The 27,312-nt window shown below is 42.7% G+C and overlaps 1 protein-coding gene across 2 annotated transcripts in view; it reads left to right on the plus strand.

Moving 5' to 3' along the window:
- The first annotated feature begins 1,829 nt into the window (after nt 1-1,829).
- Nucleotides 1,830-27,312, plus strand: part of PCBD2 (pterin-4 alpha-carbinolamine dehydratase 2) — a 41,776-nt gene continuing 16,293 nt past the window's right edge. The window contains exons 1-2 of one of the 2 annotated variants that reach the window (XM_070793602.1): nt 1,830-2,138; nt 4,935-5,066. In XM_070793602.1, coding sequence (XP_070649703.1) covers nt 2,055-2,138; nt 4,935-5,066 — 216 coding nt within the window. In that variant the 5' untranslated portion in view covers nt 1,830-2,054. Of the gene's footprint in view, nt 2,139-2,829; nt 2,857-4,934; nt 5,067-27,312 lie in introns of those variants that run through there. The other variant, XM_019964945.2, reaches the window with a different exon arrangement.

The raw sequence follows: 27,312 nt of genomic DNA on the forward strand, positions 1-27,312 counted from the left end.
ATTCAGTCTGAAACAAGGAAGGGTACTCTCACAGGCCGATCAGCCTGGCACAGGCTGCTGCTGCTACTGCTGCTAAGTCACTTCAGTCGTGTCCAACTCTGTGCGACCCCAGAGACAGCAGCCCACCCGGCTCCGCTGTCCCTGGGACTCTCCAGGCAAGAACACTGGAGTGGGTTGCCATTTCCTTCTCCAATGCATGAAAGCGAAAAGTGAAAGTGAAGTCGCTCAGTCATGTCCGACTCCTAGCGACCACATGGACCGCAGCCCACCAGGCTCCTCTGTCCATGGGATTTTCCAGGCAAGAGTACTGGAGTGGGGTGCCATTGCCTTCTCCGCTGGCACAGGCTGTGTGGGCTCTTTTTTGGTAAGGAAGTGTTCCAGGCCCAAGGCCTAGTCCATGTGGCCAAGCAGGACATGAAAGACTGAGCAGGAGGCTGTTTTTCTCAACAGTGTCCATGGCAGAGGACGTGCCCAGTAAATCTTTGCTAAGGAAATTAGATCCTAGTAAGAGAGCTCTGTGTTAGGGCAGGGCATTCACAGCCCCTGTCAGTGGACATCACTCTCCCTGGACCCTAACCAGCATCCTGCTGCTAATGCTTTCATGACAAGAGCTGACGTGTCACAGTCTCGTCCAGCGGTATTAGGGAAGGAAAATGATGAAAGCAAGCCACTGAAAATGATGAGGGGTCTCCAACCTATTATTTCACAACTACCAGTTAATTTCTCAGTTCTCACTTTAATGAGCAAGATAGTAGGACATTTTTCATGATCCCAAATGCCCAAAGTAAATATTGGAAATACAATCTACAGTTCCAGCTCTTGTATATATCCATGTATGGCATCAGGCAAAGGAAACCAGAATGTCTCAGATAAATGCCTTGAGACCAGTGATGTTTGATGAAGGTCTACAGCAAGATTCCTCTGCTGAGTTTTCATCAGGTGGGCAAGAGTGAAGAAGATGGGTTGGGCCATAAGTCTGAATTTTAGACTATTTTAGGTGAAAGGCTTTATTTTTTTCCAAGTCCACATGGGAAATAAAATGCTAGCAGCTGCTAAGCTGAACTTAATTGGACTCTCATAGTTTCAAAAGTATATTCCTGAGTATATTGCTATGTTCTCTGCAAAACATATTATTAATTTGCTTGAACTATTTAGTAAAAAAAAAATACAAGAATATACTAAGACCCACTAAATTGTACCCTTTAAAGGGATGAATTTTATGGTATGTGAATTATATATTAAAAAAAAAAGGAACGATAAGAATAAAATACTAATATATAAAAGAAAGACTAAAGACTTTTGTCCATATATATATATATATATATAATTTATCTAAATCTGTCCACATGTTATCTCCGGGATGCCTACTATGTGTTGAGTGTGCTACCTTTTAGAAAGCACTGTGAGCTAGGTTTTCCCAATTATTTTATCTAGACAAAGATGAGTTAGTCTGCCCAGGACACTGGCAACTAAGTAATAACAAAGCAGAGCTTAGATGCAACCGGTGGCTCCCCTACGTAGAAGGCCCTGTTTGCATCACTGTAGTTCACTGTCCCACAACCGCTAGTAGAGTGCAGTGGTCTCCAGTCACCCCCCGACCCCCCTGCAGCTCATCTCTTCCTGTCGCCGTCCGCGACATCCTTCAGCCCGCAGGTGCTGTTTGCCCCAACGAGGTCAGACAGTGGGCGAGGCAGCGACAACCCGAGGGCCGGACACCGAAAAGCGAACCGCAGGTCCATCCTCAGAGCCGCGCCAGCCCTCCTACCCGCCCCGCACCAGGCAGGAAACCTGGCACCCGAGCGGCGATGACGCCGAAGGCCCGTCAAACCGGGGCTGACAGCGCCGGGGGCCTGCGGGGGCCTGCGGGTGCGCCCGCCATCGAAGCTCCTGGAGATCTTCCGGGGCCGGTCCGCGTCTGGGCCTGCGCGGCGGGGCAGGGCTTTGCGGGACGGTCTAGGCTGCAGCTGGGAGCTTCCCGCACGGCCCCTGGCTCTGGGGCGGCGGGCGGCGGGCGGCGGGCAGGCAGCGCGCCGGGCAGCCCTCGGCGCCAGGCTATGGCGGCGGCGCTGGGGACGCGGGGGGCGACGCGGCGCTGGTTCGCGGCGCTGAGAGGCAGGAGCCAGAGCCTCGCGGCCATGGTGAGTGCCGAGGGCCCGCGGTGCGGGAGGAGGGCGAGGCCCAGCCATGCCGGCCGAGGGGTGAAGGGGCCTGGGCAGGCCCCGAAGTGGCCCCGGACTTCAGGTAGCCACGTTTGGGCACCCGGCTCCTGCCGACGCGCTGGTCTGAGACAGGGGTGGCCGTAGCATATTCCAGTTTTCTCTTGCTTGGAATTTCATCGTAGTTTCCGAAATTGCCAACCAGAAAACAAACCACCACGACTTAAGTGTTAAAAAAAAAAGTATGCAAAGCAATTGTGAAAATTCTTCACTCGTGGTGTGACTAAAGCTGCTTGTCGGGTCGTCTAGATTGTCCGCTCGGTGAGAGCAGGCACCGTCTCTCGCTCTCTGTAAACGGGGCCTTGAGTGTTGAATTAACTCATTTGTCTCGGTGTTAATTTTTTGGAGTATTTACTAATAAATTATCTTTTGAGTTGCACACTGATTTTTTTTTTTTAAATACCTAGAGGCGCCCGGTCCGTTTCCCCGTTTTATACATTAACATATTGGGGGTAAATTGACTTGAGAGAAAGTTTTAACATGCAGCACCACCTAGTGGGAATATGTTGTATTAAACTCACCGTTTCATTTTCTTAAATTGCTTGTTAGAGCCCATTTGGCAGTTTGAATTTTTTTTTAATAGAAAAAAAATGTGAGTCGATGATGGAGAAGATAAGCATTCTGCTTTATGGCCATTAAGGTGAGAACACAAGTTGAGTGCTTACTGTCACCTAGGCGTGTCCTAAGGCATACTTCTATCTCGGGCGCTGGTGATCGAGTACAGTCGTGGCATTGGGGAGGGGTGAATAAACAGGTGCGTTTGGAGTGGCTGCCACGTGCCAGGCTCTGTGCTGGGTGCCTCCACACTTAGGATCTCTTTAAGCCTTTTAAAAATCTTGGCAGGTGTATGTTGTAACATCCACACTCTAAAACATTGCACTTCAGAGAGGCTAAGATTTACTCAGCATCCACGCTGAAAGTAACAAAGCTAGGCTTGGATTGAAGATTGCTCTCCAGATCCTATGCTTTCCCTGTCTCTCTGCATAGCTCCCACAGAAAGAAAATTAAGTCCACCACGAAGGGTTCTGTGGAATGTGTGTCCTTAAGGGGACTGTTTATGTTATATGGGTGAAGTGACTCCATTTTACAGTTCTGTACGTGGTTCCTATTTCTAGGTAGACACAAGTAGTGACCACAGTTCATGGACCTCACTGGAGATGTGGAGGTTTAGGGAAGAGGAAAACAGCTCAGAGTATGCTCCATAGACTCCCTGTGACTGCTGCATAACCTACAGCATAGTTAATAGTTTTCTTTGCAGCTATTCAATGATAATTCTGTTTCCTTGGCAAAATAGTCTTAGTTGAATTAAAATATTTAAATGTTTAAAATTTTTAGGTAATTTCCTGTAATAGGTCTTCTGTGAAATTTTTCATAGCTGTCATTAAAAAGCTAATGAATAGATACTTTTTAAAATGGTATGTGGTTTTTGATAACAAGCCTTTAAGCATTTTTATTTAATTAAGAGGCATTCTCATTATCGTCTGTTGTAGGGAAGGGTAGCTGACTAAGCAAGGAAGAGAAACTAGAAGGTTGGCTCATTAGCATCCTTTTTTCCTTTTTGCAGATTGTCTATAAATTTACTTACTTTGCCTTCTTAATTACACTGATAAAGGGTTTTAGGATTTCTGAAGTGGGAATGAGTTGAAATTTCATGGCAGAGTATCCAGCTCAGCCTCGTGTTTGCCCTTTGATAAGGAACCCCTAAGTTAGTTCATTCTTTCTGGGGCCAGTCCCTCCCTCACCTGAGCAGGTAGTAGCCCAGCGTACGGGTAAGACAGGAGGTGCTGGTGGGCAGTTATGCCAGAATGAGAACATGCCTCTTCTGACTTCTCCTAGGGTGTTCTTTCCTTCTGTCTGTCATGCTGCTTAGAGTTCTTTCAGTTAAAAAACAAGTAGCATGGCAAGTGTGGGCCTGTTAACTAACAGAACTCTGGGTGGAGTGTCCTCAGCAGGATGAATAGGAACAAGGTGGACAGTTGTGCACAAGTGCTTCCAAGTGGGCAGTGCTGTGGCCACATGGTTGAGGGAGTTTGTCTTACTGATGCTTCTGAGAAAACTCACTCCGCTAAAGCAAGGGCTTTTTAACCTATAGCCCAAAGGGTGTATGAACGCCCAGAAGTTATTTTACAAAATCCCCTGTAAATGTGCATTTGTTTTTTCCTCTCTGAGGATTGATCGGTCTTAACTAGAATTGAAAGGGGATGATGAGCTCAGATAGTTGAGACCCATGTGAGTAAGGACTGAAGGCTGCTGAGGTGATATGGGGCCATCCAAAGAGAGTGGACCAGGAGTTGAGAGTCCTGAGTTCTAATCCTGGTTCTGCTGCTGGACTTGCAGAGTTCCTTGGGTGAGTGTGTTACCTCAGTTTCCTAAGTCCTGGAATGTTGGCCATTGGTTATGATCTTTGGTAAGATGTCCAAATGGTCAATCTCAGCTTTATCTGTAAGAAACCAGGAAAACTGAGTTGTAAAGTTAGAGGCGTTTATAAGGGGTGATAAGCCCACATACCATGGAGGCAACTTATTTTGCACAGAGCTAGTCTTGTTTTTATCTCTTTTGAGAGAGCTTTGTATTTTGAGAACAAAAGAATCGGAGATAGTTAGAAATTGTTGTCCTTAACACTTTTTTTCTGTATCTCTACATAAGTAAAGAGCTGTACATGTATTTGAATTTAACCAAACCTCTACATTTCAGGTATTAAATGTGTTCTTTTCATAGTCAGCAGGTACCCACCAGTTGACTGCAGAGGAGAGGAGCCAGATGATACTTGACCTTAAAGCAGCAGGATGGTTGGAATTAAGTGAGAGAGATGCCATCTACAAAGAGTTCTCTTTCAAAAATTTTAATCAGGTAATTAGTACATATTCTTGCTTGTGCCATGGTTTTTTTTTTTGGTCACCTTAGGCTGTAACTGTTTCTATTAGTACTGGTTGTCTGGTGCCCTGTGGATCCAGGATCTAAATCTTTTCTTCCTAAATAATTCAGTGATAATTACTCTTTCCTTGTTGACAGTTACTGCCACCCAACTGGGTGATTCTCAACTCTAGAGGAAGGGGATGATTTGTGTGATTTGGAAAAATCAAATTCTGAAACCACTGTTGCTCTGATTTGGTGTTGGTTAGGATATTTAATTCCCTTTCAAATTTTAAATAACACGAATGGAGTGTCAGCTTTTTATATTTATCACAAGGGGCCATGAATAAAAACGGTTGAGAAACATACACCTGCTTGACTGATTTCCTCTAGGTTTCTTGTATGGTTGTCAAGTTTTCTTTCTCCTGATAGTTGCATTTCTGTCTCTAAATCATTCCCCAGGCTGCACCCTCTTCTCTGATTGGTTCATTTTCTCCAAGTCCAATAGCCGGCCCTTGTAACTTTTCTTGAAAGCTGTAACTTTTCTTCAACCTTGAAGATTGAGCCTTAACAGGGGAACTGTTCCATTAGGGCCCCACCCTGTTTAGAGAGTCATCTCCCATGACTTAGCCTTCAGTTCTTACTCCACTGCATTTATATAAGGTCCATGCTTTAGACTGTTCCATGTTTGTTCAGTTAGTTTGGTAATCCTCTGGACAGATTTATTGTTTTTATTTATATTAGGTGTCAGCATCTAGAAGGCAGAGACCATGTTTGCTCAAATAACTGTCTATTGTACCTAACACAGTTCTGGGTACAAACAAGCATTGGATAAATGCAGACATTGATTACAGTGTTTGCTAGTTTCTGGAAGGGTGTGTGAGGACCAGATTTCCACCAAAGAAACCTTCGACATGTTTTCCTAGTAAATGCCGTTGGCTCCACTGTGCTGCACGCCCCATTCTGCTCTCCATCCATCTGGCTGCCAGCCTTCTGCTGTGTCTCCCACTCCTGAGGAAGCCTGGACCAAGCTGGCTCCTTGTCCCTGCTGCCCCACATGCTTGATGGCTCTTGTCAGGGGCTTAGCACTCTGTGGCTGGTGGCAGGGAATCCCATTGGTACAGTAAGCTTGTGCATAAGCTCTAGGTAGCATTTTCCAAGCTTATTAAAATTCTTACATGTGTACAGCCTGACTTCTTTAAGCCTGGGCTAATTTATTGGGCTTGAACATGTGGCTTAAAGTACTTGAGTAGTGTTGCCTAAGGCTCTGCCCATGAGTCAGTCATCCAGCCCCACTCTTAACCCTGTGCTCAGGGTACCTTTGGAAGCTGTGCAGGGCATCCTTGATTAACAGTAATATTATTCACCAGGACATTTAATTAACTTGACTTTTTTTTTCACCCTACCTTCATTCACCTTTTAGGAGAAAGAGGCAGGTGACAAGAAGATCAGCTGATATCAGGGCACATACTCAGAGAACCAGCCCTGAGATTATGTCCTGGGGTCAGTTTTCCAGCCAGGCTCCTGTGACTTCAGCATGTAATGGCCTGTAATGGCAACTGATGTCATGACAAATGTCAGCGCCCACCATCCAGAGACCACCAGGAACATGGCCATAGCTGAACAAGTTGGGCTGTTGCTTGTTGCAGTGAGGGAGAGCACTTACCCTATACGGGGGGCCTTGGGGCATCTCCGGAGGATGGTGTAGGGAAAAATTTATCACAGGGTTTGGGCTGGTGCTAGTGATTTTGGAGTCTTTAAGGATCAGGGCTTAGATCTGGGTTGGATGCTGTCAGAAAATGGGTTCTTCTATGACTCACTATTTTAATAAATCTAGTCTGTAGGGAGAATGGACTCCAGTGGGACCAAAGCTGAAATTGGTAAAGCAGCAGCAGTCTCTCATTAGCCTGGGGAAGGGGGTGGGGGTTTGGTATTTTGTGATTTGGACAGTGTTTAGGTTTTGTCTGTGTTGAGATATTGTGGAGTGGTGTCCGTGATTCTCTGTATTCCACTCTGTTATTGTCATGAGTACAGTCATTGTTACAGGAATGGTTTTATTTTTGTTCTCATCTTTCATGGTCACAGGGCAACCCTGTCTGATGTTGATTTTCAACACCATGGCCTAGATGTGAGTGCCAGGAAGGCTTCTAGCAACTTAGAGGCTTAGGCAGTCATAGTCCAGGCAGCTGCCACGTATTGGGCTGAATTTGTCTTTTTCACAACTAATGTTTAGAGTGGTGACCCTCTGGCCCTGTTAGATCCTCGCTTATCTTTCACTTATTTTTCAATATAGAAAAGGTACATTTTAAATTATAAAGCAATGCTATATAACATTAAAATAGGGTGGTATAAATAAAAAAATGTTTCCTATTGCAACTACTTCCAGTTTTTTTTTTTTTCCTATTCTCTTGTGGTCTTTCTCCACATGTATAGTTTATTCACAATGTGACAATTGTACACACATTTAAATTTCTAAAAAGTAGTTTAATTTTTATTGTAAAGGTAATACTCATTAACGAATATTTATTAGGCACCTCCCCTGTGCCAGACACTATTTTAAGTGCATGTAGCTCCCATTCTAGTGGAGAAGTTAGGCAATAAACAAATGAATAGATAGTGTAATTTTAGGTAGTGATAAGTCATGAGGGAGAGTAAAGCAGGGTATTGGCATGGAGAGGGGTGAAGAGGTGAGCACACTGTTTATGATGGAGGGGCCTGGGGAGGGGACTCTGAGGCCTGAGTAATACAAGGGAGTTCAGCACGTGAGGAACTGGAGAACGAGCACTGTGGGTAAAGAGACATCAGGGACCAGATTCCTAGAGCAGCAGGGATCTTGGTGTGACCGTGGAAGAGCCAGGAGGCCAGCATTCTGGAGGGGACAGAAGGGAGAAGGGGTTAAAGAGAGGGAGGGGCCAAGCACAGGAACTTTGTGACCTTGACAAGGAGTTTGGGTTTAATCCTGTGAAAGACAGCTCTTGGAGAATTGCAGGCAGAGAAGTGCCATGGTTCTAAAGAGCTCACCCTGGCTGTTCCGCTATGAGCAGATGGTGGAAGGGCAAGAGTGGCAGCAGGCAGAGTGTGGAAGTTGCCATGTAATAGGCTAGGCAAGAGATGGTGCGAGACCGTGGCAGTAGCAGTGGAATGTGGAGAGAAATGAAGGATTTCTCATTTATTTTGAAGGTAGGACAATCCAGACTATCAGATTGGATGTGGGGAGAAGGAGAGGGTCAAGGATGATCCCAAGGCTCTGCCTCAAGCAGTAGGGTAAAGGGCGGTGTCATTTTCTTGGCTGAGGAAAGTGGGGCAGAGATCAGGGTAGGGAATTATGAATCCCTGTGTTGGACATGTCAGGTTTGAGATACACCTAAGTGGCGATGTCAGTCAGCAGCTGGAGATATGAGATCAGAGTTCAGGCAGGCGATAACAGGGAGCCTCCAGAAAGGGTAACTGAGAGCACCATCGTGCATGGGATGGGCTGGAACGAGCAGGTGGAGGTGCAGGCACGCCGTGTCCATTGTGATAGGAAGGAATGCTGAGTGTACGTGTACAGGTGCAGGTAGGTTGCTACGTTTGTCCTGGGAAGAAGAGGTGGTTTTCTCTTTTGATGGCTTCTATTTTTTTTAAGTGAAGTCATCAACTGAGAATGAGTCAGGGTGGGAGGGAGGGGTGTTGGAGATCTGGGGAAATAGGAAAATAGGCAAGAAACAGTTCTCTCAGAGACTAAGACAGTGAAGGAACTAGTGAAGTGTGGTTGGTTGCTGAGCAATTCTCAGTGTCACTGGAGATTTATGGGCAAACATTTAAGGTGAAGATCCTGTGTGTTTTTACACAGGCTTGGAGAAGGTGCTGGGTTGGGCTTAATGAAGGCTGAAGTGTTTTGTTTTTTGTTAATTCTTTTATTGAAGTACAGTTGATTTACAAGGTATTCTTACTGTTCAGTGATTCGGTTTTATTTGTCTGTGTACACATTATTTTTCGTCTTCTTTTCTATTATGGTTTATCATGGTATAATTTCTTGTGCTGTATAGTAGGACCTTGTTGTTTATCCACCCTCTATGTAATAGTTTGCGTCAAGTAATTTCAAACTCTAGTCCATCCCTACCCGTCAGCAAATCTGTTCTTTACGTCTGTGAGTCTGTTTCTGTTTTGTGGATAGATTTGTGTCGTATTTTAGATTCCATATGTAAGTGACAGCATATGGTATTTCTCTCTCTCTCTCTGATGCATTTCACTTAGTATAATCTCTAGGTCCATCCATATTGCTGCACAGGCGTTACTTCATTCTTTTTATAGCTGAGTAGTAGTCCATTTTTTGTATACACTGCATCTTCTTTATTCCTGCATCTGTTGATGGACACTTAGCTCGTTCCCACGTCTTGGCTGTTGTGAATAGTGCTGCAGTGAACGTAGGGCGCGTGTATCTTTTTGAACTATCTTTTTGTCCAGATATGTGCTTCGGAGTGGGATTGTTGGATCATATGGCAACTCTGTTTTTAGTTTTTTTAAGGAACCTCCAAACTGTTTTTCATAGTGGCTTTACCAATTTACATTCCCCCCAGCAGTAGGAACGGGGAGGGTTCCCTTTTCTGGACGCCCTCTTCTGCGTTTACTTGTGGACGTTTTCATGGTGGCCGTTCTGGCCGGTGTGAGCCGGCACCTCATTGTAGCTTTCATTTGCATTTCTCTAGTGATTAGTGCCCTTGTGCATCTTTTCATGTGCCTCTTGGCCATCTGTATGTCTTTTTTGGAGAAACGTCTATTTGGATCTTCTGCCCATTTTTGGAATAGGTTATTTGTTTTTTGTCATTGAGTTGCATGAACTTTTAACAAGCACTGAACTTTTGCCAGAAGAGTGCAGTGGCGGAATAGAGGGCAAGGAAACTAAGGACATGTGCAGATAAGGGGTCAGAATATTGGACCTTGGATGTGAGAGATGGAGAGTGAAGAGGTCGGAGCGTCAACTAACGCATCGTCTCTGCACGGCAGTTAAGTGACGTTTATCAACTTTTAAAACACACCCATTGTCTGAATCTACACATTTATTTTCTAGGTACAGCTCCCCGTGTATGCCAGATGGATATGACAAGATGTCCACTGTAGCCCCGTGGGCTTGTAATTTCTTTATTGTGAGCAGGCATTTCCACATGCATGTGTACACCTTGCTAAGCCCATGTCTCCCTCACTGCAGCCCTGCCCTTAGCAGAGTTATGGGAGGCCCGCTGTGCTCCATGTGACAGCACTCTCCAGGCCTTGACTTTATACCCTGGAGGGAATTGTGGGCAGAGCTGATGACCCACATCTCCCTTAAAAGACTTCACTCCACACTGGGTGTTAGCATATATATATATTTGGTCTTTGCTGAATATGTAGGTAAAAAATGTTCTGTTTTGTTCGCTAAGTAGGGTGTGAACATTTTTCAGTTCTTTACACAGTCTTGTCATTTTACTTATAATAAATCTTTCAGAAGTGAGATTACCTTTGTTGGGTGTTACAGTTTTTAAATGCTTTGCTTATGTGGTGGGTATACGTGAAACGGTAGCATAAGTTTGCTTTAGAATTCATTTATTTTATTGCTGTAGAAATTGAACCACACATTTTAGAAGGATTTTCATTTACCCTGGATGAAAAACCTACTTCTCAACGCTTTGGGTTATACTAGGTTTTACTATAAAGAAGATTTTTTTTTTTCCTTTCATACATTTTATTCCAAGATATGGTTAGTTCCAAATAGTTCACGTGCATTTGGTAGCTCAGATCAGTGCAGATACTTAGTGACTATACGTGTGAAAATTCCCGAGGGGTCCTCATGGCATAGGTGGAGGAAGTGGCCGTGGGTTTCAGTTGCCGTCAGCCCACTGTCTTTCCTCGGTGGCGATGCAAAGGCCATGGTGAGACTCTATGAGTTCTCTGAGCACAGCAGTGCCAAGGCTGAGGCAGGAAGTTTCGACATTTGGAGTGCTTAGACTCAGGGTGGGGTCAGCATTTGTAAAGGAGTTTTGCTTTTCTTTCTCTTCGTGTAGACACAAGGAGGGAGAGGTCTCGAAGTGACATGTAAATGTATTCTGAGGTGTTTGGCAACTGCAGGGTGACTGCATTGAAAGAACAAAATGTCAGTTAGAAATGTGGGTGTGAGCCTTCCATAAAGATACATTTTAATAGGCACTGTCATGTGGGGACAAGTGGGAAGCTTACAAAATCAGGAAATTTTATGCTTTGGGAGCAGGTGCCGAGGGTGAAGCTTTGGAACCCAGGCACCAACTACCCAAGATGCCAGCAGGTGGAGCCCTCCAGGGCAGGAGCCAGGTGGTCCCGGCAGCATCAGAGGCCTCCCCCCGCCACGGGGGAAGGCTGTCTGATTTCTCACTCATGGATACTGGACCTCTGGTGTTCAGCACAGAAACAAACTTGTATCAGAAATAGATAAAGAGTGGGGATGGGGCAGCTGACCTAGTTTGGTACCTTTGAGTGAATGAAGAGTTCTGGGTGCAGGAGATACAGAGTTTCCACTTGGTGATGGAATGCACTTTTGATTCACTGAGCTTTGTGAGAAAGAACTGTAGTTCTCTGCATTCCTGGAGGAGCTCCTATACCTTGTCTATGGTTTATTGGGTGGGCCTGCCTGCAGGGCATTCGATTTTGTTAGAGGGACTCTTAGGAACTGGCTGCTGCCCGGCCAGGTTTAACCCACAAAAATGGCTCTTTTGTTAGTACATGGTTCAGTCTAACAGCTGGTCCAACTAGACTCTCTCTCGCAGGGCAGGGTCCAAGCTCTATTCATGCTATATCTTGTTCATCACATTTTGGTTAATGTAACTGCTGCCATTAAAAGATTTCAGGCACTGGGGTGGTGAGAGGCCTTCAGAATGGCCTAGGCTGTGGCAGCAGCGGCAGTGGGGGGAGGTTTCTGTGCGTCTAGCCGCAGTAGCACCATATGTGAGTTTGGGGTTTGTAAATTGGTTTCTATTCCTGTGTCCGGAGCTCCTGCTGTAAAACAGTTGAAAGTTACTGTCACTGACTTACTTTGTAAAGATGTTTTATTGAGGAATTTGTTAATAGGCTTATGGTTAACATTTTGAAACACTTAGTGAAGTCAAAGGCTTGTTGATACCAGCAGACAGACAACTGTTAATGAAAATCTTAACGGTCCTCAAAGGACGTGGGTGGAGGTCTCAGGCGCTGTCCTTGTGAAAGAATTAGTTCAGGTTTTATTGTTCATTGTTGTGTACCACATCTTGGTGCGCATCAAAGCTATGAGTCAGTAATGCTGTAATATAAGTGTCACGTCTGACACTCTGGAAAGTGGGTGTTCACTGCCTGGTGAAGGTAGAGAAACACTTCAGTGGGAATGTTCCTGAGGCTTCAGCACCATGGAGGTTAGAAAGTATCATTTTGCTTTTAAAGTTTAGACTAGTATCTGTGTGCTCAGGAGCCAGGTAAAGTGAAAACTTGATCACACCAGTAGCTTGCTCATAACATGTGCTCACAGATGGGCTTTGTTAGCCAGCTAGAACCCTAAGAAAGTGTTCATAGTTATCATTGGAGTAGAGAGTAGAGATGCTCACATTTATGTAAACTTTTTTGGTAAGCATTTTTGCAAACTTACCTAAAATTTAAGAAGCTAGTAAGAATATCTGTGTGGTGTATTCATGTTGGTTTTCACTTTGAAGTTGTTCCTGGAGCCCTGGGAAGGACACGCTGATGTTGTCAGGTGGTGGCTGGGATGTTGGTTTGATGTCCATCAAGATAGGGAAATTAGAGCCTAAAATGTTGTCATTCAGAGTCTTGCTTCTGCTGTTTATGTCATAGAATAGGTTTAGGCCTGATGTGTATTTGTAAAAACACATGTGATAGATAGACGAGGGGAAATGTAAAACAGGTGTAAAAAATGCAAATATGACACCACGCTGCAATGTGAAAACGCTGTGGTCATTACACCGTCCTTTAATAAAAATGGACTTTTAACTGCATCGTTTTTTCTTAGTCGTATAGTAAATCTTCTGTTTACACAACTTTGCCTGAGTATTTTGTAAAAGTCAAACAGCCAAGAAATATAATTTCCTCAAAAGTCTTTGTCTTGCCCTTTTACAGATGGCGTAAAATCAGGTGTGTAAAAAATAAAAAGCAGTTTGAGCTGACGTGAAAGGTATTTCAGATTTATGCTTTGCAGATGATATTGGTATGATTAATGCATTCATTGCTTTTTTTTATTGCTTTTCACAGATAATGTACATGATGCATGGAAAATGTTGTGGGTTTAAATCTTTGCCAGGTTTAGACTGTGAATATCAACAGATGTTATCATATAAGTACTCTAATTATTATAAAATAAAAAATTTGTCATGAAATGCATTGACATAAATTTCATTTATGTAAATTGCTTTCATTAGTATAAAACCTTAGTGTAGCTCTTAGGGTTTGAGAAGCACTTTAGATGAGATTAACTTGGTATAATGTGGTCACAAATGGGCTGCTTTAAATTTAACTGACAAGAAAATAACACTCGAAAGTTAGGAAATTACCGAGGCATTTGATTTTAGCCTGCGTTGCTGGTGCCGCTTAAACAGGCTGAATATGAATTAATAACAATGGACTGCTGGCTCGATAATTACGGAAAATAATTTAAAGGAGACCTTAAGTAACCACTTAAAAATATTTTGGTCTTGTTCTTTTCTGTTTTTCTTTGGTACGCCAGTCCATTGCTTCAGTGCAGCCTCTATCAATAGCATTGAGGTTTGCACAGCAAGAATTTGGTCAGTAGAGTTTTGGTGCATTAGAGCCATGACACAGAAACTTGCATCCAGCTGTTCTGAAATACAGGCCTTGGTGCCTGATGAAGTGGCTTTCTCAACTAGTCAGCTCTTGCAAGCAGCAGTCAGTTCCACACTCAGGTTTCTGTGGCCAGGTGGTGTCCAGTGCTTCTCCGACCTCAGGAGGCACGTGGCCCACCTGAGCTCTCCCTGGCTCTGAGCTCTCCGTGTTGTGCTCTTCTCTGTGTAACCTTTATATAACAAAGCAATACACCCTCTCCCCTGTCTTGCAGGTAATTTATTGTCATCATATTGCCCTTGTGATCCAGGCTGGATTGAGCTATTCTGACTAATTCACTAGAATTAGTCTCCTGAATTTTACAGAAGGACACTGAACCAGACCGAGATCATGGCCTGGCCGTGGTCACTTAGGATCGCATCACAGTTACTAGGTGCCAGACTCATCTCTGGTTCCCTTAGCAATGTTTTTAGATCCTACTCTGGTATAGAAAGATGTTTTTTTTTTTTTTTTTATTTCTTCTGTGTTTTCCTTGTTTTCCAAGGATTGTCTGTTGGATTACTTTTCTGCCTTAAATGGATTTGACAATACTTCCCTGAGAAAGGGACTGTTCACCAGCTAGAACAAACAAAGCTGTACTTGTGTGGGAGCAGCCCAGATATCACTGTTGAGCAATCGGAGGTTATGGAAAATGATTTAAAGGAGACCTTTACGTTTATTTGCATAGTTTAATTGTATTGTTAAAATCAGTTTTAACAAAATAGCAAATGCTACTGATGAATCAGTTTGCTCCTGTGCTCTCAGCTGGTAAGGCAGGATTGTGGCCTTCTGCTATATCATTCATCAAACTGGCTTGAACGCCTTGTCCTTGCCACCACAACCCTGGCCATGGACATGCACCATGTGCCCGAAGCAGGCCCAGTTGGGGCTGGGTGCCACGTGGTCTCCCCACTGAGAGCCAGAAGGCCTGTCTCCGGCAGGATCAGTGAGTGTAGCGAGATTTCTGGGCTGGCACCCACTGAAAGACTGGCACTGTCTAGGCCCAAGGCCTGGATGGAGGAAGATGCAGAAGAAATACCTGATTTTGTCCCTGCCCAGAAGTGTTGCCAGTTTTGTTGTGGAGGTGGAACATCTGACTTGTATAAGATATGGATAGTTGATCTTTTAAACTGCCGTGCTAACCAGGCACTAAAATATGAAATACTAAGATGCTGAAAGAGGTGTCATCCAGGAAGCCTGCCTGGAGCGGGGGTGGGGGTTTAATAAATCTGAGAGGTTTTATAGAGGGCAGGAGTTACGGGGGAGGGGTCGGCAGGTGGCATAGGTCAGGACGAGGAGCAAGAGGGCACATCTTACTGTGACATGTGGGGGCGGTGAGCTGGGCTGAAGGCTGGCAAGGAGGGTCCTTGTGGCACTCTCTCCCTCTTTGAGCATTGCCTCGGGTTTAACATCTCTGTAAGCAAACTCTTAGCTTTCTGTCTTTCCTACAGGGAGATTTCCTCAAAGAGACCTGTTTGTTTGTCTCAGCTGGACCACCATTCTCTCAAGCCCCCAGGCCTGAAACTGAAGAGTTGGCTTGGCAGTCAGTCACCAGGGACCGGCCTGACTGTGCTTCCCGTCTGGGTGCACCTCCCCTGCGCCTTCCTCTCCTGGAGGCCATGGCTTTTTCCTGACGCCTTTTTGTCTCTAGGCCCTCTGCCTTCATTGGCTTTCGTGCTGCTTCACTGTAACCAAGTTGGTCTCTGCTCAGAAAATCCCAGTTCCTTCCTGTTAGGTTTTCTAGGACATCATCTTCTCAGAGGATTTCAAAGCCGCCTGCCGTCCCTAACCTTACCTCTTGAGTCTGTTAGAGGTTAGAACGGTGAGGTACCTGAGTCATCCTAGTCATGCCCTCCACTGAAGAAGTGGGGAAAGCAGGGATGGGGGAGTAGGAACAGTAGTGTCCATAGTGGAGCCAGAGCTCCCTCCCTGAATGTTTCGGTTCATTTCTTTCCTGATCTAAGCTGTTCTTCCCCCTCCTACACTGCATCTCACCTACGCCTATCGTGTCCCCATCTGACCACATGCTACACATTTTGAGAAAGGTTTTTGTTTTTTTTTAATCTTATGCACTCAACACTAATAAACAGTTACTGTGCACTTACTGTAGGCCGGCACTGTGCTGGACACAGAGGTGCTTTGGTGAGCAGAGCAGGTGTTTCCCCTATTTCCGTGGTGCTTACAGTATAGTAGGGGGAGAGAGAGCATAATCAAAGAAAATAGTGCATATAGAATTGCCCATGGTGATAAGTGCCATGAAGGAACATCCTAATAGTTAATGCTTAATGAACACTCAGACTTTGGGCCAGGACCTATGTGGTGAGGACTTCACACGTATTTACTCATTTAATCCTCACAAATCCCTATATTCACAGAGAACATTTGACTCATTTTACAGATAAGGATATGAAAGTTTAGATTAAGGAACTTGCCCAAGGCCCCACAGTGGAGTTGGGCTTTGAGCTAGTCAATCCCTGCATCAGTTTATTAGTGTGGATACCACCTCTCCTGCAGAAAAGAGAAAAATGTGGGAGAGGAAAATGGGAAACCCAAATTCAGCTGGAGGAGAGCTGTCAGGGAAGACCTCTTTAAGGAACCAATAAGTTGATGCATTTTCTTTTTCTTTTTATTCCTTTGTCCATTTGGTATTTTATTTGCACGTGTGTATTGCATCCCTAGGAAAAGAATATCAGAATTTTCTTTCCTTTGTTTTTGTTTTGCTTCTTATGATGCCAGCTGAGGTTGTCAGCGTAAGGAAACCAAATGGGCAGTCTGCCATATTTTTAGGTCTTTGAGCTTCACGTCAAATCTGGGACTGATGACTCTACACTTGTTTAACCTGTCTGTGGGGTTAACAACGATTTTCCCAGCTCTCTGATCATCAGTGATTTCAAATTTGCCAGTGTAACCATTCTTCCTTACTACTCTTAGAAACTGGACGATGACTTTGGAGCACAGTCTAGTAAGAACCTGGTGTTTGCATCTCTTTGGCATCATCGGTGTTCTTAGAGCGTCAGCCAAGACATTCATGTACATAGGACGTGGTGGCCGCACAGAAAGGCGACAGGAAGGGTGAGGGTGCAGTGTAATGGACAGTGGGCAGACTGTGGGGACCTAGAGGGTGAAGTGGACGCAGAAGGCGGCAAGAGTCACACGAGGGGAACAGCAAGGAGGCTGTTGCATTCGTCCAGGTGAGGCATCTTCGCTTGGTGGACACAGCAGGAGATGGTGGACTGGGGAGTGATGGAGGGAAGCAGAAAGGTCTGGAGGCTGGAGCTGCTTTCCATTCTTTACATGAGCGGGAACCAATGATGCCATACACAACTCTTGCAGGGCATAAAAATATCAAGAGAAAACCCAAGTTTCCCTGAGTAGGGAGGAATGGTGATGGGTGGTGAGGAAGAAGAGCAGGGGATTTTAAGAATGACTTTCAGGTTAAGGACCTGAGGAAGTGAGTGGTCAGAAGTGACATTTACTCAGTTGGGTAAGTGTGGCAAAGGAACAGGATTTGGGTGCGGGGATCAAGGTTTCTGGTTTGGATATTGTTAAGTGTAAGTTGCTATGAGACATCCCTAAATCACCTCCAAGAAGGTAGCTTTATGTCTGGGTTGTAGATAACTGGGGAGACATAGATGTGTATGGAACCAAGCCAATATAATAGATGAGGTCACCCAGGCAGAAACTGTAGTGTGAGAAGAGGGGAGGACTCAGAACTCAATCCATTAAGGGGTTGGATAGAAGAGGAGGTGCTTGCAGATCACTGAGAAAGACTTCATAGTGAAATAGGAAGACAGTCAGGCCAGTGTTGTACACAGAATCCAAAGGAAGACGGTGTTTTAAAAGGGAGAGTGGAATCCGCTCTGCCAACACTCCAAGTAAGGTGAGTTCTGAAAGATTATCACAAATGAAGCAGCCTGGAGTCATTCATGGCCATCAGAAGGATGATTCAGATAGGGTGGGGGGGTGCAGGCCAGCCTGCAGAGGAAGTGAAGCCCACGTGCCTTATATACGTCTTTGTAGCCACAAATGTTAGTCTCCTGTCTGTTCTTTCTGTTTGTAATTCAGCCCTTGCATGGTCTTATTTGTTTGTGATTTTCTTTCAGCCTTGTTTGATATTCAACCTGTGAACATTAGCACTGAAAGGGATGAAGCAAATGAGGCCTAGGGGTGAAGCTGACAGAGAACCAGTGGCAGAATTAGGATGTAAGTGCAGCTTAGATCATGTAACAGAAGAATGCGACGACTTAGCTTTGTCTCTGTGCGTCTCACGTGTAAGTAAGTACCTTGAGGGCCAAGGCTTGGGGTGCGCTTGTGAACTTCTCCCACAGTGTCCTCCCTGTATCGTCTAGGTATTTTGAATCCATGAAGCCCCTTGATTGGGCTCATATAGGTGACCCTGGTCAGTGCCCTTAGCCTCAGGGGAACATAGTGTTTTTTATCTTTTTGTCTTCTACGGGTTATTACCTAAAACTCTCACCAGGGACTTCTCATTCCTTACTCCTAGACACAGATGTTTCTGAATGGTGACCAACTTATTGGCGCCTAAGTTGCTGTGTATGATGGGATGCTCTTTAGGGCCATGGCGCCCTTCCCAGCAGAACAGCACTGATGTGTGCCTTTGTTCTGCAGGCAGTTTAAAAGTGTTGGAGAAAGAAACAGGCCACTTGTGGCATCTCTAGTAAATCACCTCCAATGAGGAATGGCTGGGGTTGGCACTTGATATTTTGGCTCCACAGTTCAGCCACACACACCCAGACTTTTATAAATCTTGGTGTCCTGAGGGACCATGGCAGGTTCTTCCAAGACTACAGATGTCACACTGCTGAAGGCCTTTTACCTGTTATCAATTAGGCACTCATTTCTGTTTCCAGACAGTTCTTTTAATCTCAGATCCCTTTCCTTTTCTGTAGCCACTGGTTCAGCCCTCTTGGCTGACTTTCTTTTCTTTCTTTCTTTTTTTTTTTTTAAATCGTAACTTGGTGGTCTTCCAGATAGAAAAGTTTTAAAAATTTGATATGTTTTTATTTTATTTTATTTATTTATTTATTTTGAAACCGCTGAATTACCGCCCCTCCAGCCAATCCCCGCCCAGCCCTAAAAATTTGATATATTTTTAATGTAAACATTTTTTGATATAAAAATGTTACTTTAAGGTCTTTCTTAATATTGATAGGTAATTCTAATATTGCATTATTTACCTGAAATGCAGCCAAGTCAGTTTTCTTTCTGACAGTTTGGAGAGTCACAAAGTATTTTACGAACCAGTGAGTGTTTTCTAGGCATTAGTAGCTCATTGTTGGGTGACCTGGGAAATAACGTAGGTGGTTTCATTGAAGCTTCCCAGCAGCCTTGTGAGTTTGGGTATTAGGAAGCCAAGTTGAGGAGTGGTAGGAAGGAAGCTGCTCAGACTCACAGAGGAAGCAGCAATGAGCCGTCCTTCCAAGGCCCTGCTTCCTACTTACTCTAAGGCCACAGCTCTTTTCTAACCCAAGTCTGTGTTTTGAAGGATTGTGGAATAATTCAAGATATGGATGCTATTCTATTTAGGAACATCCTAGACCTTTGAATGAACAACTTAACTGTTCAAAATTGAGTCTGTTTCTTTGTTATATTTAAGGAATGGTGTTTGTTTTGGAGGGCTTCAAAGAGGCGATATGTTCTTTGCATATTTTAAAGGAGAGGGTAGGTGGCTACTGATAGGAATTTGACCTGTAAATTGCTACATGGTTCTGCATGCCCTGTCCTGAAAGCATTAGTTGATTGACCAGTTACTTGTCCTAAGTCAGTTGTAGATTGGGGGTCAACTTCTACTTGGAGGAGAAAGTCACATTCAGATAGAACGTCTGCAGAGAGCCTCTAAAAACTTAACTTTGTAAATTAGAACTCTGCACAGAGAAGACACACTTCTGCATTGAGAGATGCCAGCTTTCTGACCATTCAGCTGTGGATACAGATGTGTAGAAGAGAGGGCCATTGTAATTCTAAATGTCTTCATCTATGATTCTGTTATGTAAGCTTGAAAATGAGTCTCTTCCATCTTCTTATTTGTTTAAAACTGTAAGCTTTAAATAGAAGGGTTTAACGTTTGTGGATTCCTCATATCCCACAGAGATTAACCAGGCCACTCTCTCTTACGGGAACGATAGCACCCTGTTAGGTTTGTGTGGTCTGTTTAGCTTATTAATAAATACTTTTTTTTTTCCTGATTGCATAGTATGTTTTGTAACTTGGAAAACACAGTAAAGTACCAAGAAGAAAAATCTGTCTTTTGCCCACTTACGAAGCAATATGCGTGAACACGTATTTTGTGAGTATACATGTATGTACATGGTGGTGGTTTAGTCACTAAGTTGTGGCCGACTCTTGCGACCACATGGACTGTAGCCCACCAGGCTCCTCTGTCCATGGGATTCTCCAGGCAAGAATATGGGAGTGGGTTGCCATTTCCTTCTCCAGGGGATCTTTCCCACCCAGGAATTGAACCTGGGTCTCCTGTATTTCAGGCAGATTCTTTACCAACTGAGCTATGAGGGAATTTCCTATGTATGTACATATGTTTATATATATATATTTTGAGTCATATTGTGGACACTTTTCTCAGTCACTTTTTTTCTACTTCATACATGGTGAACATTTTTTCCTGTCAGTAAAATATTTTGCTTCATGATTTTTAATGGTGGGGTATATAGAGTATTCCATTGAACAGAAAGACCCTGTTTAATTTAACCAGTGCCTTTCTATCATAACTAACCTCGTAGCACAGATGAGACTTGGTGAGCCTACCTTTTCTAAATGCTCCATATATTAATAAATGCTGTCCATTTATCACAAGAGTATCATACCAGGTTCTTCTTGCTTATGATACCCAGGATCTTCATGCCCACTGAAATCTGGCATAGATCCATTTATTTGTTAAAGTAAATGGAAGTCATCATCTAGATTGCATTGACCTGTTGAAGCTAAAAAATCAAGCCCTTCAAGTTACTTGAGAAGGTCAGAAGGAAAATGTTTTGTTATAGGGCTTTATAGCTAACATTCTCACAGCTTAGGGCAATGGGGTAGGGAATATTTTCATAGAAATATTTCTCTTTTAGAGATTTTTTTTTTTTCCAGATAAAGAAGGCTTGTGTAATTCGGGAAGAGTTATTTCATAGGAAATTAAATCTTTGTAAATCCTCTATCACATTTCCACACTTGCCAGTTCTCTGGCAAATGATGGCTTTTGAGTGGTTCAGAAAGGGTTTCTTAAAAGGGAACAATTGTATATTTTATACATATTCTTTTTATTTTTGAATTGAGTATGTAAGAGAAACTTATGTTTTCTCTTTGTATTTGTCTGTAGTGATATTGCTGGTTCTCAGACTTGAAATAGTGATTACTTGTAATGATTTTTTAAAAATTTCACCTGATGAAAATGTTTTCTTGGACGTTATGAATGGCTCCAAAGAACTTTAAAAGCCCAACCAGTGATGCTGGCCAGGCACTTAGAGATCAGTAGTTGTTACGTCTTGGTTTGGTATGCCTAGTGGTGTCTAATCATGTTGTGTGCTTGGGAACCATGAAAGAATTTTCTTTTCAAGTCTTAGTGCATCGTTTTTCCCAACATTGATCAAAGGATGGAACACTAGTACTGTATACGTAGCCAGGGTATTCACAACTGTCTTACATTCTTAATCTTTTGGCTATTTGGTTGAAATATATCTACGCCTCTTAAATATTGAAAGCATAATATCTTTTAACCTACAACTGCAGAGTTAAAATGAATTTTATGTGAAATATTTAGTTGTGGACCACATCTTCAGCTTTTTATATGCCACAGTGGTCTTGTTTTTTTCCCTTCCATTGTCTGATAGTGAGGTCATTTTCAGTCCTCTGAGAAATTCTATTCCCAGCCAGATGCGGCTCATATATTAAAAGTAGCACCTGTGGCTAATATCACAGCAGCTTACCATAAATTTACATGGTAACTAGGATTATATCTGTCAAGACTGTTAAAAAACATCTAGATTTAATTTGATTTCCAGTATTGTAGAAGCTATCCAACATTTTGCTTCATAACTATATTTTAAAAGTTAAAAATCACTCCATTGTTAAGTTTTATAGCACTCCTAGTGCCCATTAAGTTGATTTGTTCAATGGAGGTCAGAGTAAAGCAACTTGGCTACATTAAGATCGGAAACCAACCCATTTGTGACAAATTTAGTCCTTTCGTGTGAATCTTCTCAGCGTCTCTGCGCTGATTGGATTCAGGTGTAGCTTATGTCAGTAGCATTTAACCTCAAAAGAATGAGCAATGTGATTGGCTTGTTGTAAATTATGGAGTATTTTGCCTTTGCTTGTTTAAATGTAACTGTTGACTCTGGTGCCCGTGCAGACTCTGCTCCACTGCATCTGCCTCTAAACGAGTAGTTTGGTCTTAAAGACATCTTGGAAAATTGCGGTACATGCCCTCGCTTCTTTCCCTTCTTTATGTGACCCTTCCTAAACTGTTTTATTCCCCATTATCCTTTGAGTCATCTCCCACATGTTATGATTTGCACACCTGCAGTTATAAAATTATTTTGGGGTGTCATTATATCATGTTGTTCACCAACTTTCCAGCATTTATGAATACAATAATGATTCACTGTAAATCAAAATAATTTACAGGTTACAGAGAATCTGCTCCTACAAATAAGAATTGAATGATGAATTTCTTTAGTGTCCTCCCATTTGAACATGGGTCCTTAAAAAGAAACCCGTAACAACATATTTCTTTGTGTTTGTGAATTAAAGTGTAAGTTCAGCCTTCTGGACATTTGTTTTTAAGACTTGTAAACAAACATAAGCCAATTAAGAAATAAGCAACATCTCTTTCGGAATCAATAGTTGTAATTGCCTTAGTACTAATCTTGCTCCTGAGTGAGAGAATCCTAAGCATGGATTGCAGGTGCGGTGAAAGCACCTGGGCACAGGGGTCCGTGAGTGGGCGTGTCCGTGAGTGGGCGTGTCCGTGAGTGAGCGTGTCCGTGAGTGGGCGTGTCCCTGGGTGGGCGTGCCCATTTTAAGTTGAAACAGTGCAGGGGCAGTTTCTGCTCTGTTGGTAACCTTTCCGGAGGGAAGTCCATGAGCTTCTTTGAGCCTGAGCCTCACCAAGGAAGTGGAATGGTGGCCAAGAATTATTATGCTGAAAAGGTTGTGGTGATGGAAAAAATGATTAGGAGTGAAGATAAAATTATATATATTTAGTGTGTTACCAGGTGTAGTCAATCACATAACAGTATAAGAAAATACCTTAATGACCAATTCGGAAATATTTTTTTATGTGTGAATTACACATCTCTTTTTTAAGTTTTGTACTTGGGATAAATTTAGCTCCTATGGTGACTTAGGTGCTCTACTTAGGAATGTGGATTGCTGTTGTGTCTGTGGAGAGGAGGGTAAAATGGGTATGATGCCCAGCACCGCTCACTCACACAGCCTCTCTCGATTGCTTCCTCCCTACCTCCTTTACTTCCTGCCAGGTCTTTATGGTTGATTGTCTGCCCTCTTCCACCACACTGTAAGGTCCTTGAAGGGCTAGAGTCTAGGAAGGTGGTTGGTAAATGTACACAGTCCATACTTTCAGAAGCAGAGTATTAGGGAGATTCTGAATCTTCTAAGTATGTTGAAGGTTTTGTTTTCAGATCCAGTATGGAAAGCAGAAACATAATTTGGTAACTTGTTTTGCTGACCATGTTCTCAGCCTTCCATTGCAGTTAGTAGCACATGTATGATTTTGTTTCTAAAGGTGTCTGTGGACATTCTCAAGGGGATAGGAATCATGAGATTGCTGGTGATGAGGCTACCCTTCCCATGTAGCCATCTTCAAGATTTCTGTATTTAGTCTGTAGAGGGCCCAGGAGCTGCATCTGTCCAATGGCCAGAGATGTAGCTTTAGAAGGCTGATTTTGAGAATAGAAATAAAACTTATTGTAGAAGACCTACTTGTTTTCATTGAGAAGTGCTGTTTCTCCTCAACTCAGAAATGAATTAAATCCTAAAATAATCAAGGAAGTGCACAGTGTCGACTTTTCTCACTCATTAATGCCATATTACCTTTAAGTGGTTTATATATGAGAGAAATGGCTAATTTAAAGCCAAATGAACCGATTTTATAGCATTAAATATATATAAAGTACTTTCATATGCATTGGTTTATAAGGCAATATTTAGCTTGGTTCTTTCATAAGTAACAGCTCATTGGAAAATGAAAACTGTTATTAACTGCTTTTTTATTCAGAATTTTTTTAAGCCATGCAAAATAGTATCATGTAATTGGTTTTTCAGATTATAATATGTGAGTAAATTATCCATTTCTTATAATGAAATCCTCATTTGGCAAATTTTGGCTTTTATAATACAGTTGCTATTGGTGAACAGATATATTCATTTTACATGAAAAAAGTTTTCATTCATCAAACATTTAAAAAATGCATGTAACTTTTCCTTCATAAATTATTAAAAATAAGTTTCATTTCACAAACAAGAACTTTGTTATAATGAGACCATGCTATAAATCTAATTTTGTAATATTCTGAGTCTGTAATTAAGAGTGAGTTCTGCTGGTAAATGTTGGGAAGAGGCAAAGAAGAAAGTTATAATACATTGCCTATTTACAAATTAACCATTACCTGCCAAAAGCACATCAGACCCACATAGCGGACATCCGCTAATCCAGTGGTTAGCCGTTCCGGGCTCTAATGCACACTGTTTTACACGTTAACGGTTTTGAAGTTCCAGGCCAAAGCTGACCTTTCACATGTGCTCCGTTCACAGTAGGAATCTCCACTCACTGCTTCCTGTCAGAATGGATTATGGTGACACAGCGCAGGGCTCACTTTGGCTGCAATTAAGTTTTTGATCAGAATTATTTCGTTCACAAACAATCACATTTGTTAAAATGTTACATCTGCCCTGAAAACCACTGGCAGCCTCTCAGTTTATCAGTGTGATGTGAATGTAATTCTTCATTTGTTTTTCATAAAATGGCAAGCCATCTTATGTTTTTTTTTTTTTTTTCCTTTTGCTGGTTTTTGCCTTTCATTTCATTGGGTTTGGAAGGAAACTGTGTCTTGAAATTAGTATGAATCTGCCCGTAGACTTTGGGAATTTGAACGGTTTTGGTGCAGAACAAAATTATCCAGTTGAGCCAAGACTCAAATATTATTTCCAAAGATTGTTAGTGGTGGTTCTCTTGCTCACATGAGGAAACGTTTTAGCTCTTGAGTGTAGGGTTCGAGGTTTTGATTCTGGTCTGCAGTTCCTGGAGCACTCATGCCTGTGATGTCGCTGCCTTTTGGTGCTGATCGCCAGGAATGCTTCGAGCTCCATCACTGCTGCCGTAGATGCTGGGCGCCAGAGTGAAATCAGAGGTGGCTGTCAGCCGTGTCTTTCGTGGTTCTTTGACTAGCTTTCAAAAGTCATTTTCTCACTAAGAAATGGCAATAGAGAGATACAGAAGTAGGTTTTTCCCTGAACTGACCATTTTATGTATAGTAGGGAGTGGGTATCAGTGGGATTTTGGAGTTTTATAGCTGATTTTCACTCTTTTTCGAGTGTTTGTCACCCTCTCGTGAACCTCCCACTTTGGAGAAGACTGTTTGCATGGTAGTTTTGTGTGTTGGGTGGGGTACTTTGGGAGCACATTGGATTAGAATTTGACTTAGATTGGAAATTAACCTTTGACTCATTTCTGTGTGAGGGTAGAGGCAGAAAAGTGGTGCTGAGTGGAGGTACTGTGGGGCGGAGGAAGGAATAGGGTTAGGAGGCTGTGAACTCAAGGATATTTAAATGCTGTCTGAAATTCAAACATTTTGTTTGGCAGTTTTAATTACTTTAATATATATACACACACACACACACATATGTATATTTAGAGTGCTTTTAAAGGAACTTATTACCAACTTTTAAAAATTGCAAAACCCAAACTATTCCCCATTTGTTTTGATGTAAACAAAGTCATTTCTTACTAACTCATAAAGTTACAAGTGGCAAAACAAAGGTGTTGCAACAAAAAGAAAAAAAAAATCTCTTTATTTAGCTTTAATTTTTAAAGTTTTAAAAATAGAGCCTACCTGTATTTACAATAATTTGACTTTTATTTTCTCTCTTGTCAGATTTGTGAGCAGATTTTTCTTAAATTCATTATTATGTTTTTAGTCTTTCAAAAAACGTATTTGGAATATACCTAATCATATTTTCTGCTTAAAGGAAATATATTGGAAGAAAATACTCAATAGTATTGAATTTTGTGAGAAAACACCAACCTTGAACCTTCTAAAAAAGGCATGTGTGTGTCTTTTCATTGTCATTAATCAGTATGGCCCTGCCTTCTTAGAAACTGGTACACAATAAGAAGGTGGCCAGATGATTTTCTTATCTTCAGGTTTTGGTTTTTGTTTCTTCTTCTTTTTTGAGATTCTGAAATTTTTAGAACCTTATGTCCATAACCTGTTAATGCCTAAATATGTGAGGGTCATCTTCTGGGTCATAGGAACCTTTACCATTTTTGAAAGGAGTTTTACCCACATCTGAGGCAGTCAGGAGAAAGTGATGCAGAGTGCCCCAGTCTGCCAAAACACAGAGACTACTTAAATCCTGTGCAGCATCTACCATGTGTCAGCACAACCTCTAGGCCTAAAACTTTCGGTGCATCTAAGGAAGGAAACAGAAACTCATAAGAAAAACAAACACACAAGAAGGTTCAAAATTCTCTGTGAAAGGCTGAGACAGGTATTTGTGACTTGGTGTCTGCTCTCACAATGTATGAAACCGAAAGATCAGTTGAACACTTAACTACCGTAAAGTTTTACTGGAGCTTGTAAAATCGCTTCTGCCTTCCCAAATAGGTCATTTATGCCAGACAGAGAGCTCTAGGTTCTTTCTTGACTACCATGAAGAAACAAACTCTCACTTCCTAAACAATATGGTTGCTGGCCTAGGAAAACCCCAGTCTGTGCAATGAGAAGAATCTTTTCTATGTTTTGTTAATCATCAGGGAACATAGCACTTAGCTCCTTATGCTGGTTGTCAAGTCACAAAGTGGGAGGAGCCCTGCCGCCCTGGTCCACCCTCTTCCTCCTGCAAGAGGAATCCAAGGCTGAGCGGGAGGGGGAGTGTACATTTTCCTTTCTGGGTCTTTCTGTATCACAGGACTTTTCAGGCACTTTCCCATAACATACTGCGTGAGTCCAGATAAGACTTAACGTTAAAGTAGCACACTTTTTTTTTGTAAAGAAAATGAATTCAGGCTAAAAATTGTAAGGCATGCTTTTCTGTGCCTTGGGGTTTCAGGCTCTGGCAACTCTGACCCTGTTAATCTCATGGAGGATGGCTGTTGGCGTTGCTCATTTCTCTCAGAACCACCCCCAGTTTATTTCTGGTCTCATGCCCACCCCCCATATTTACAGATGAGCGT

Source organism: Bos indicus, chromosome 7 (genome assembly GCF_029378745.1).
Source record: "Bos indicus isolate NIAB-ARS_2022 breed Sahiwal x Tharparkar chromosome 7, NIAB-ARS_B.indTharparkar_mat_pri_1.0, whole genome shotgun sequence".
Classification (NCBI taxonomy): domain Eukaryota; kingdom Metazoa; phylum Chordata; class Mammalia; order Artiodactyla; family Bovidae; genus Bos; species Bos indicus.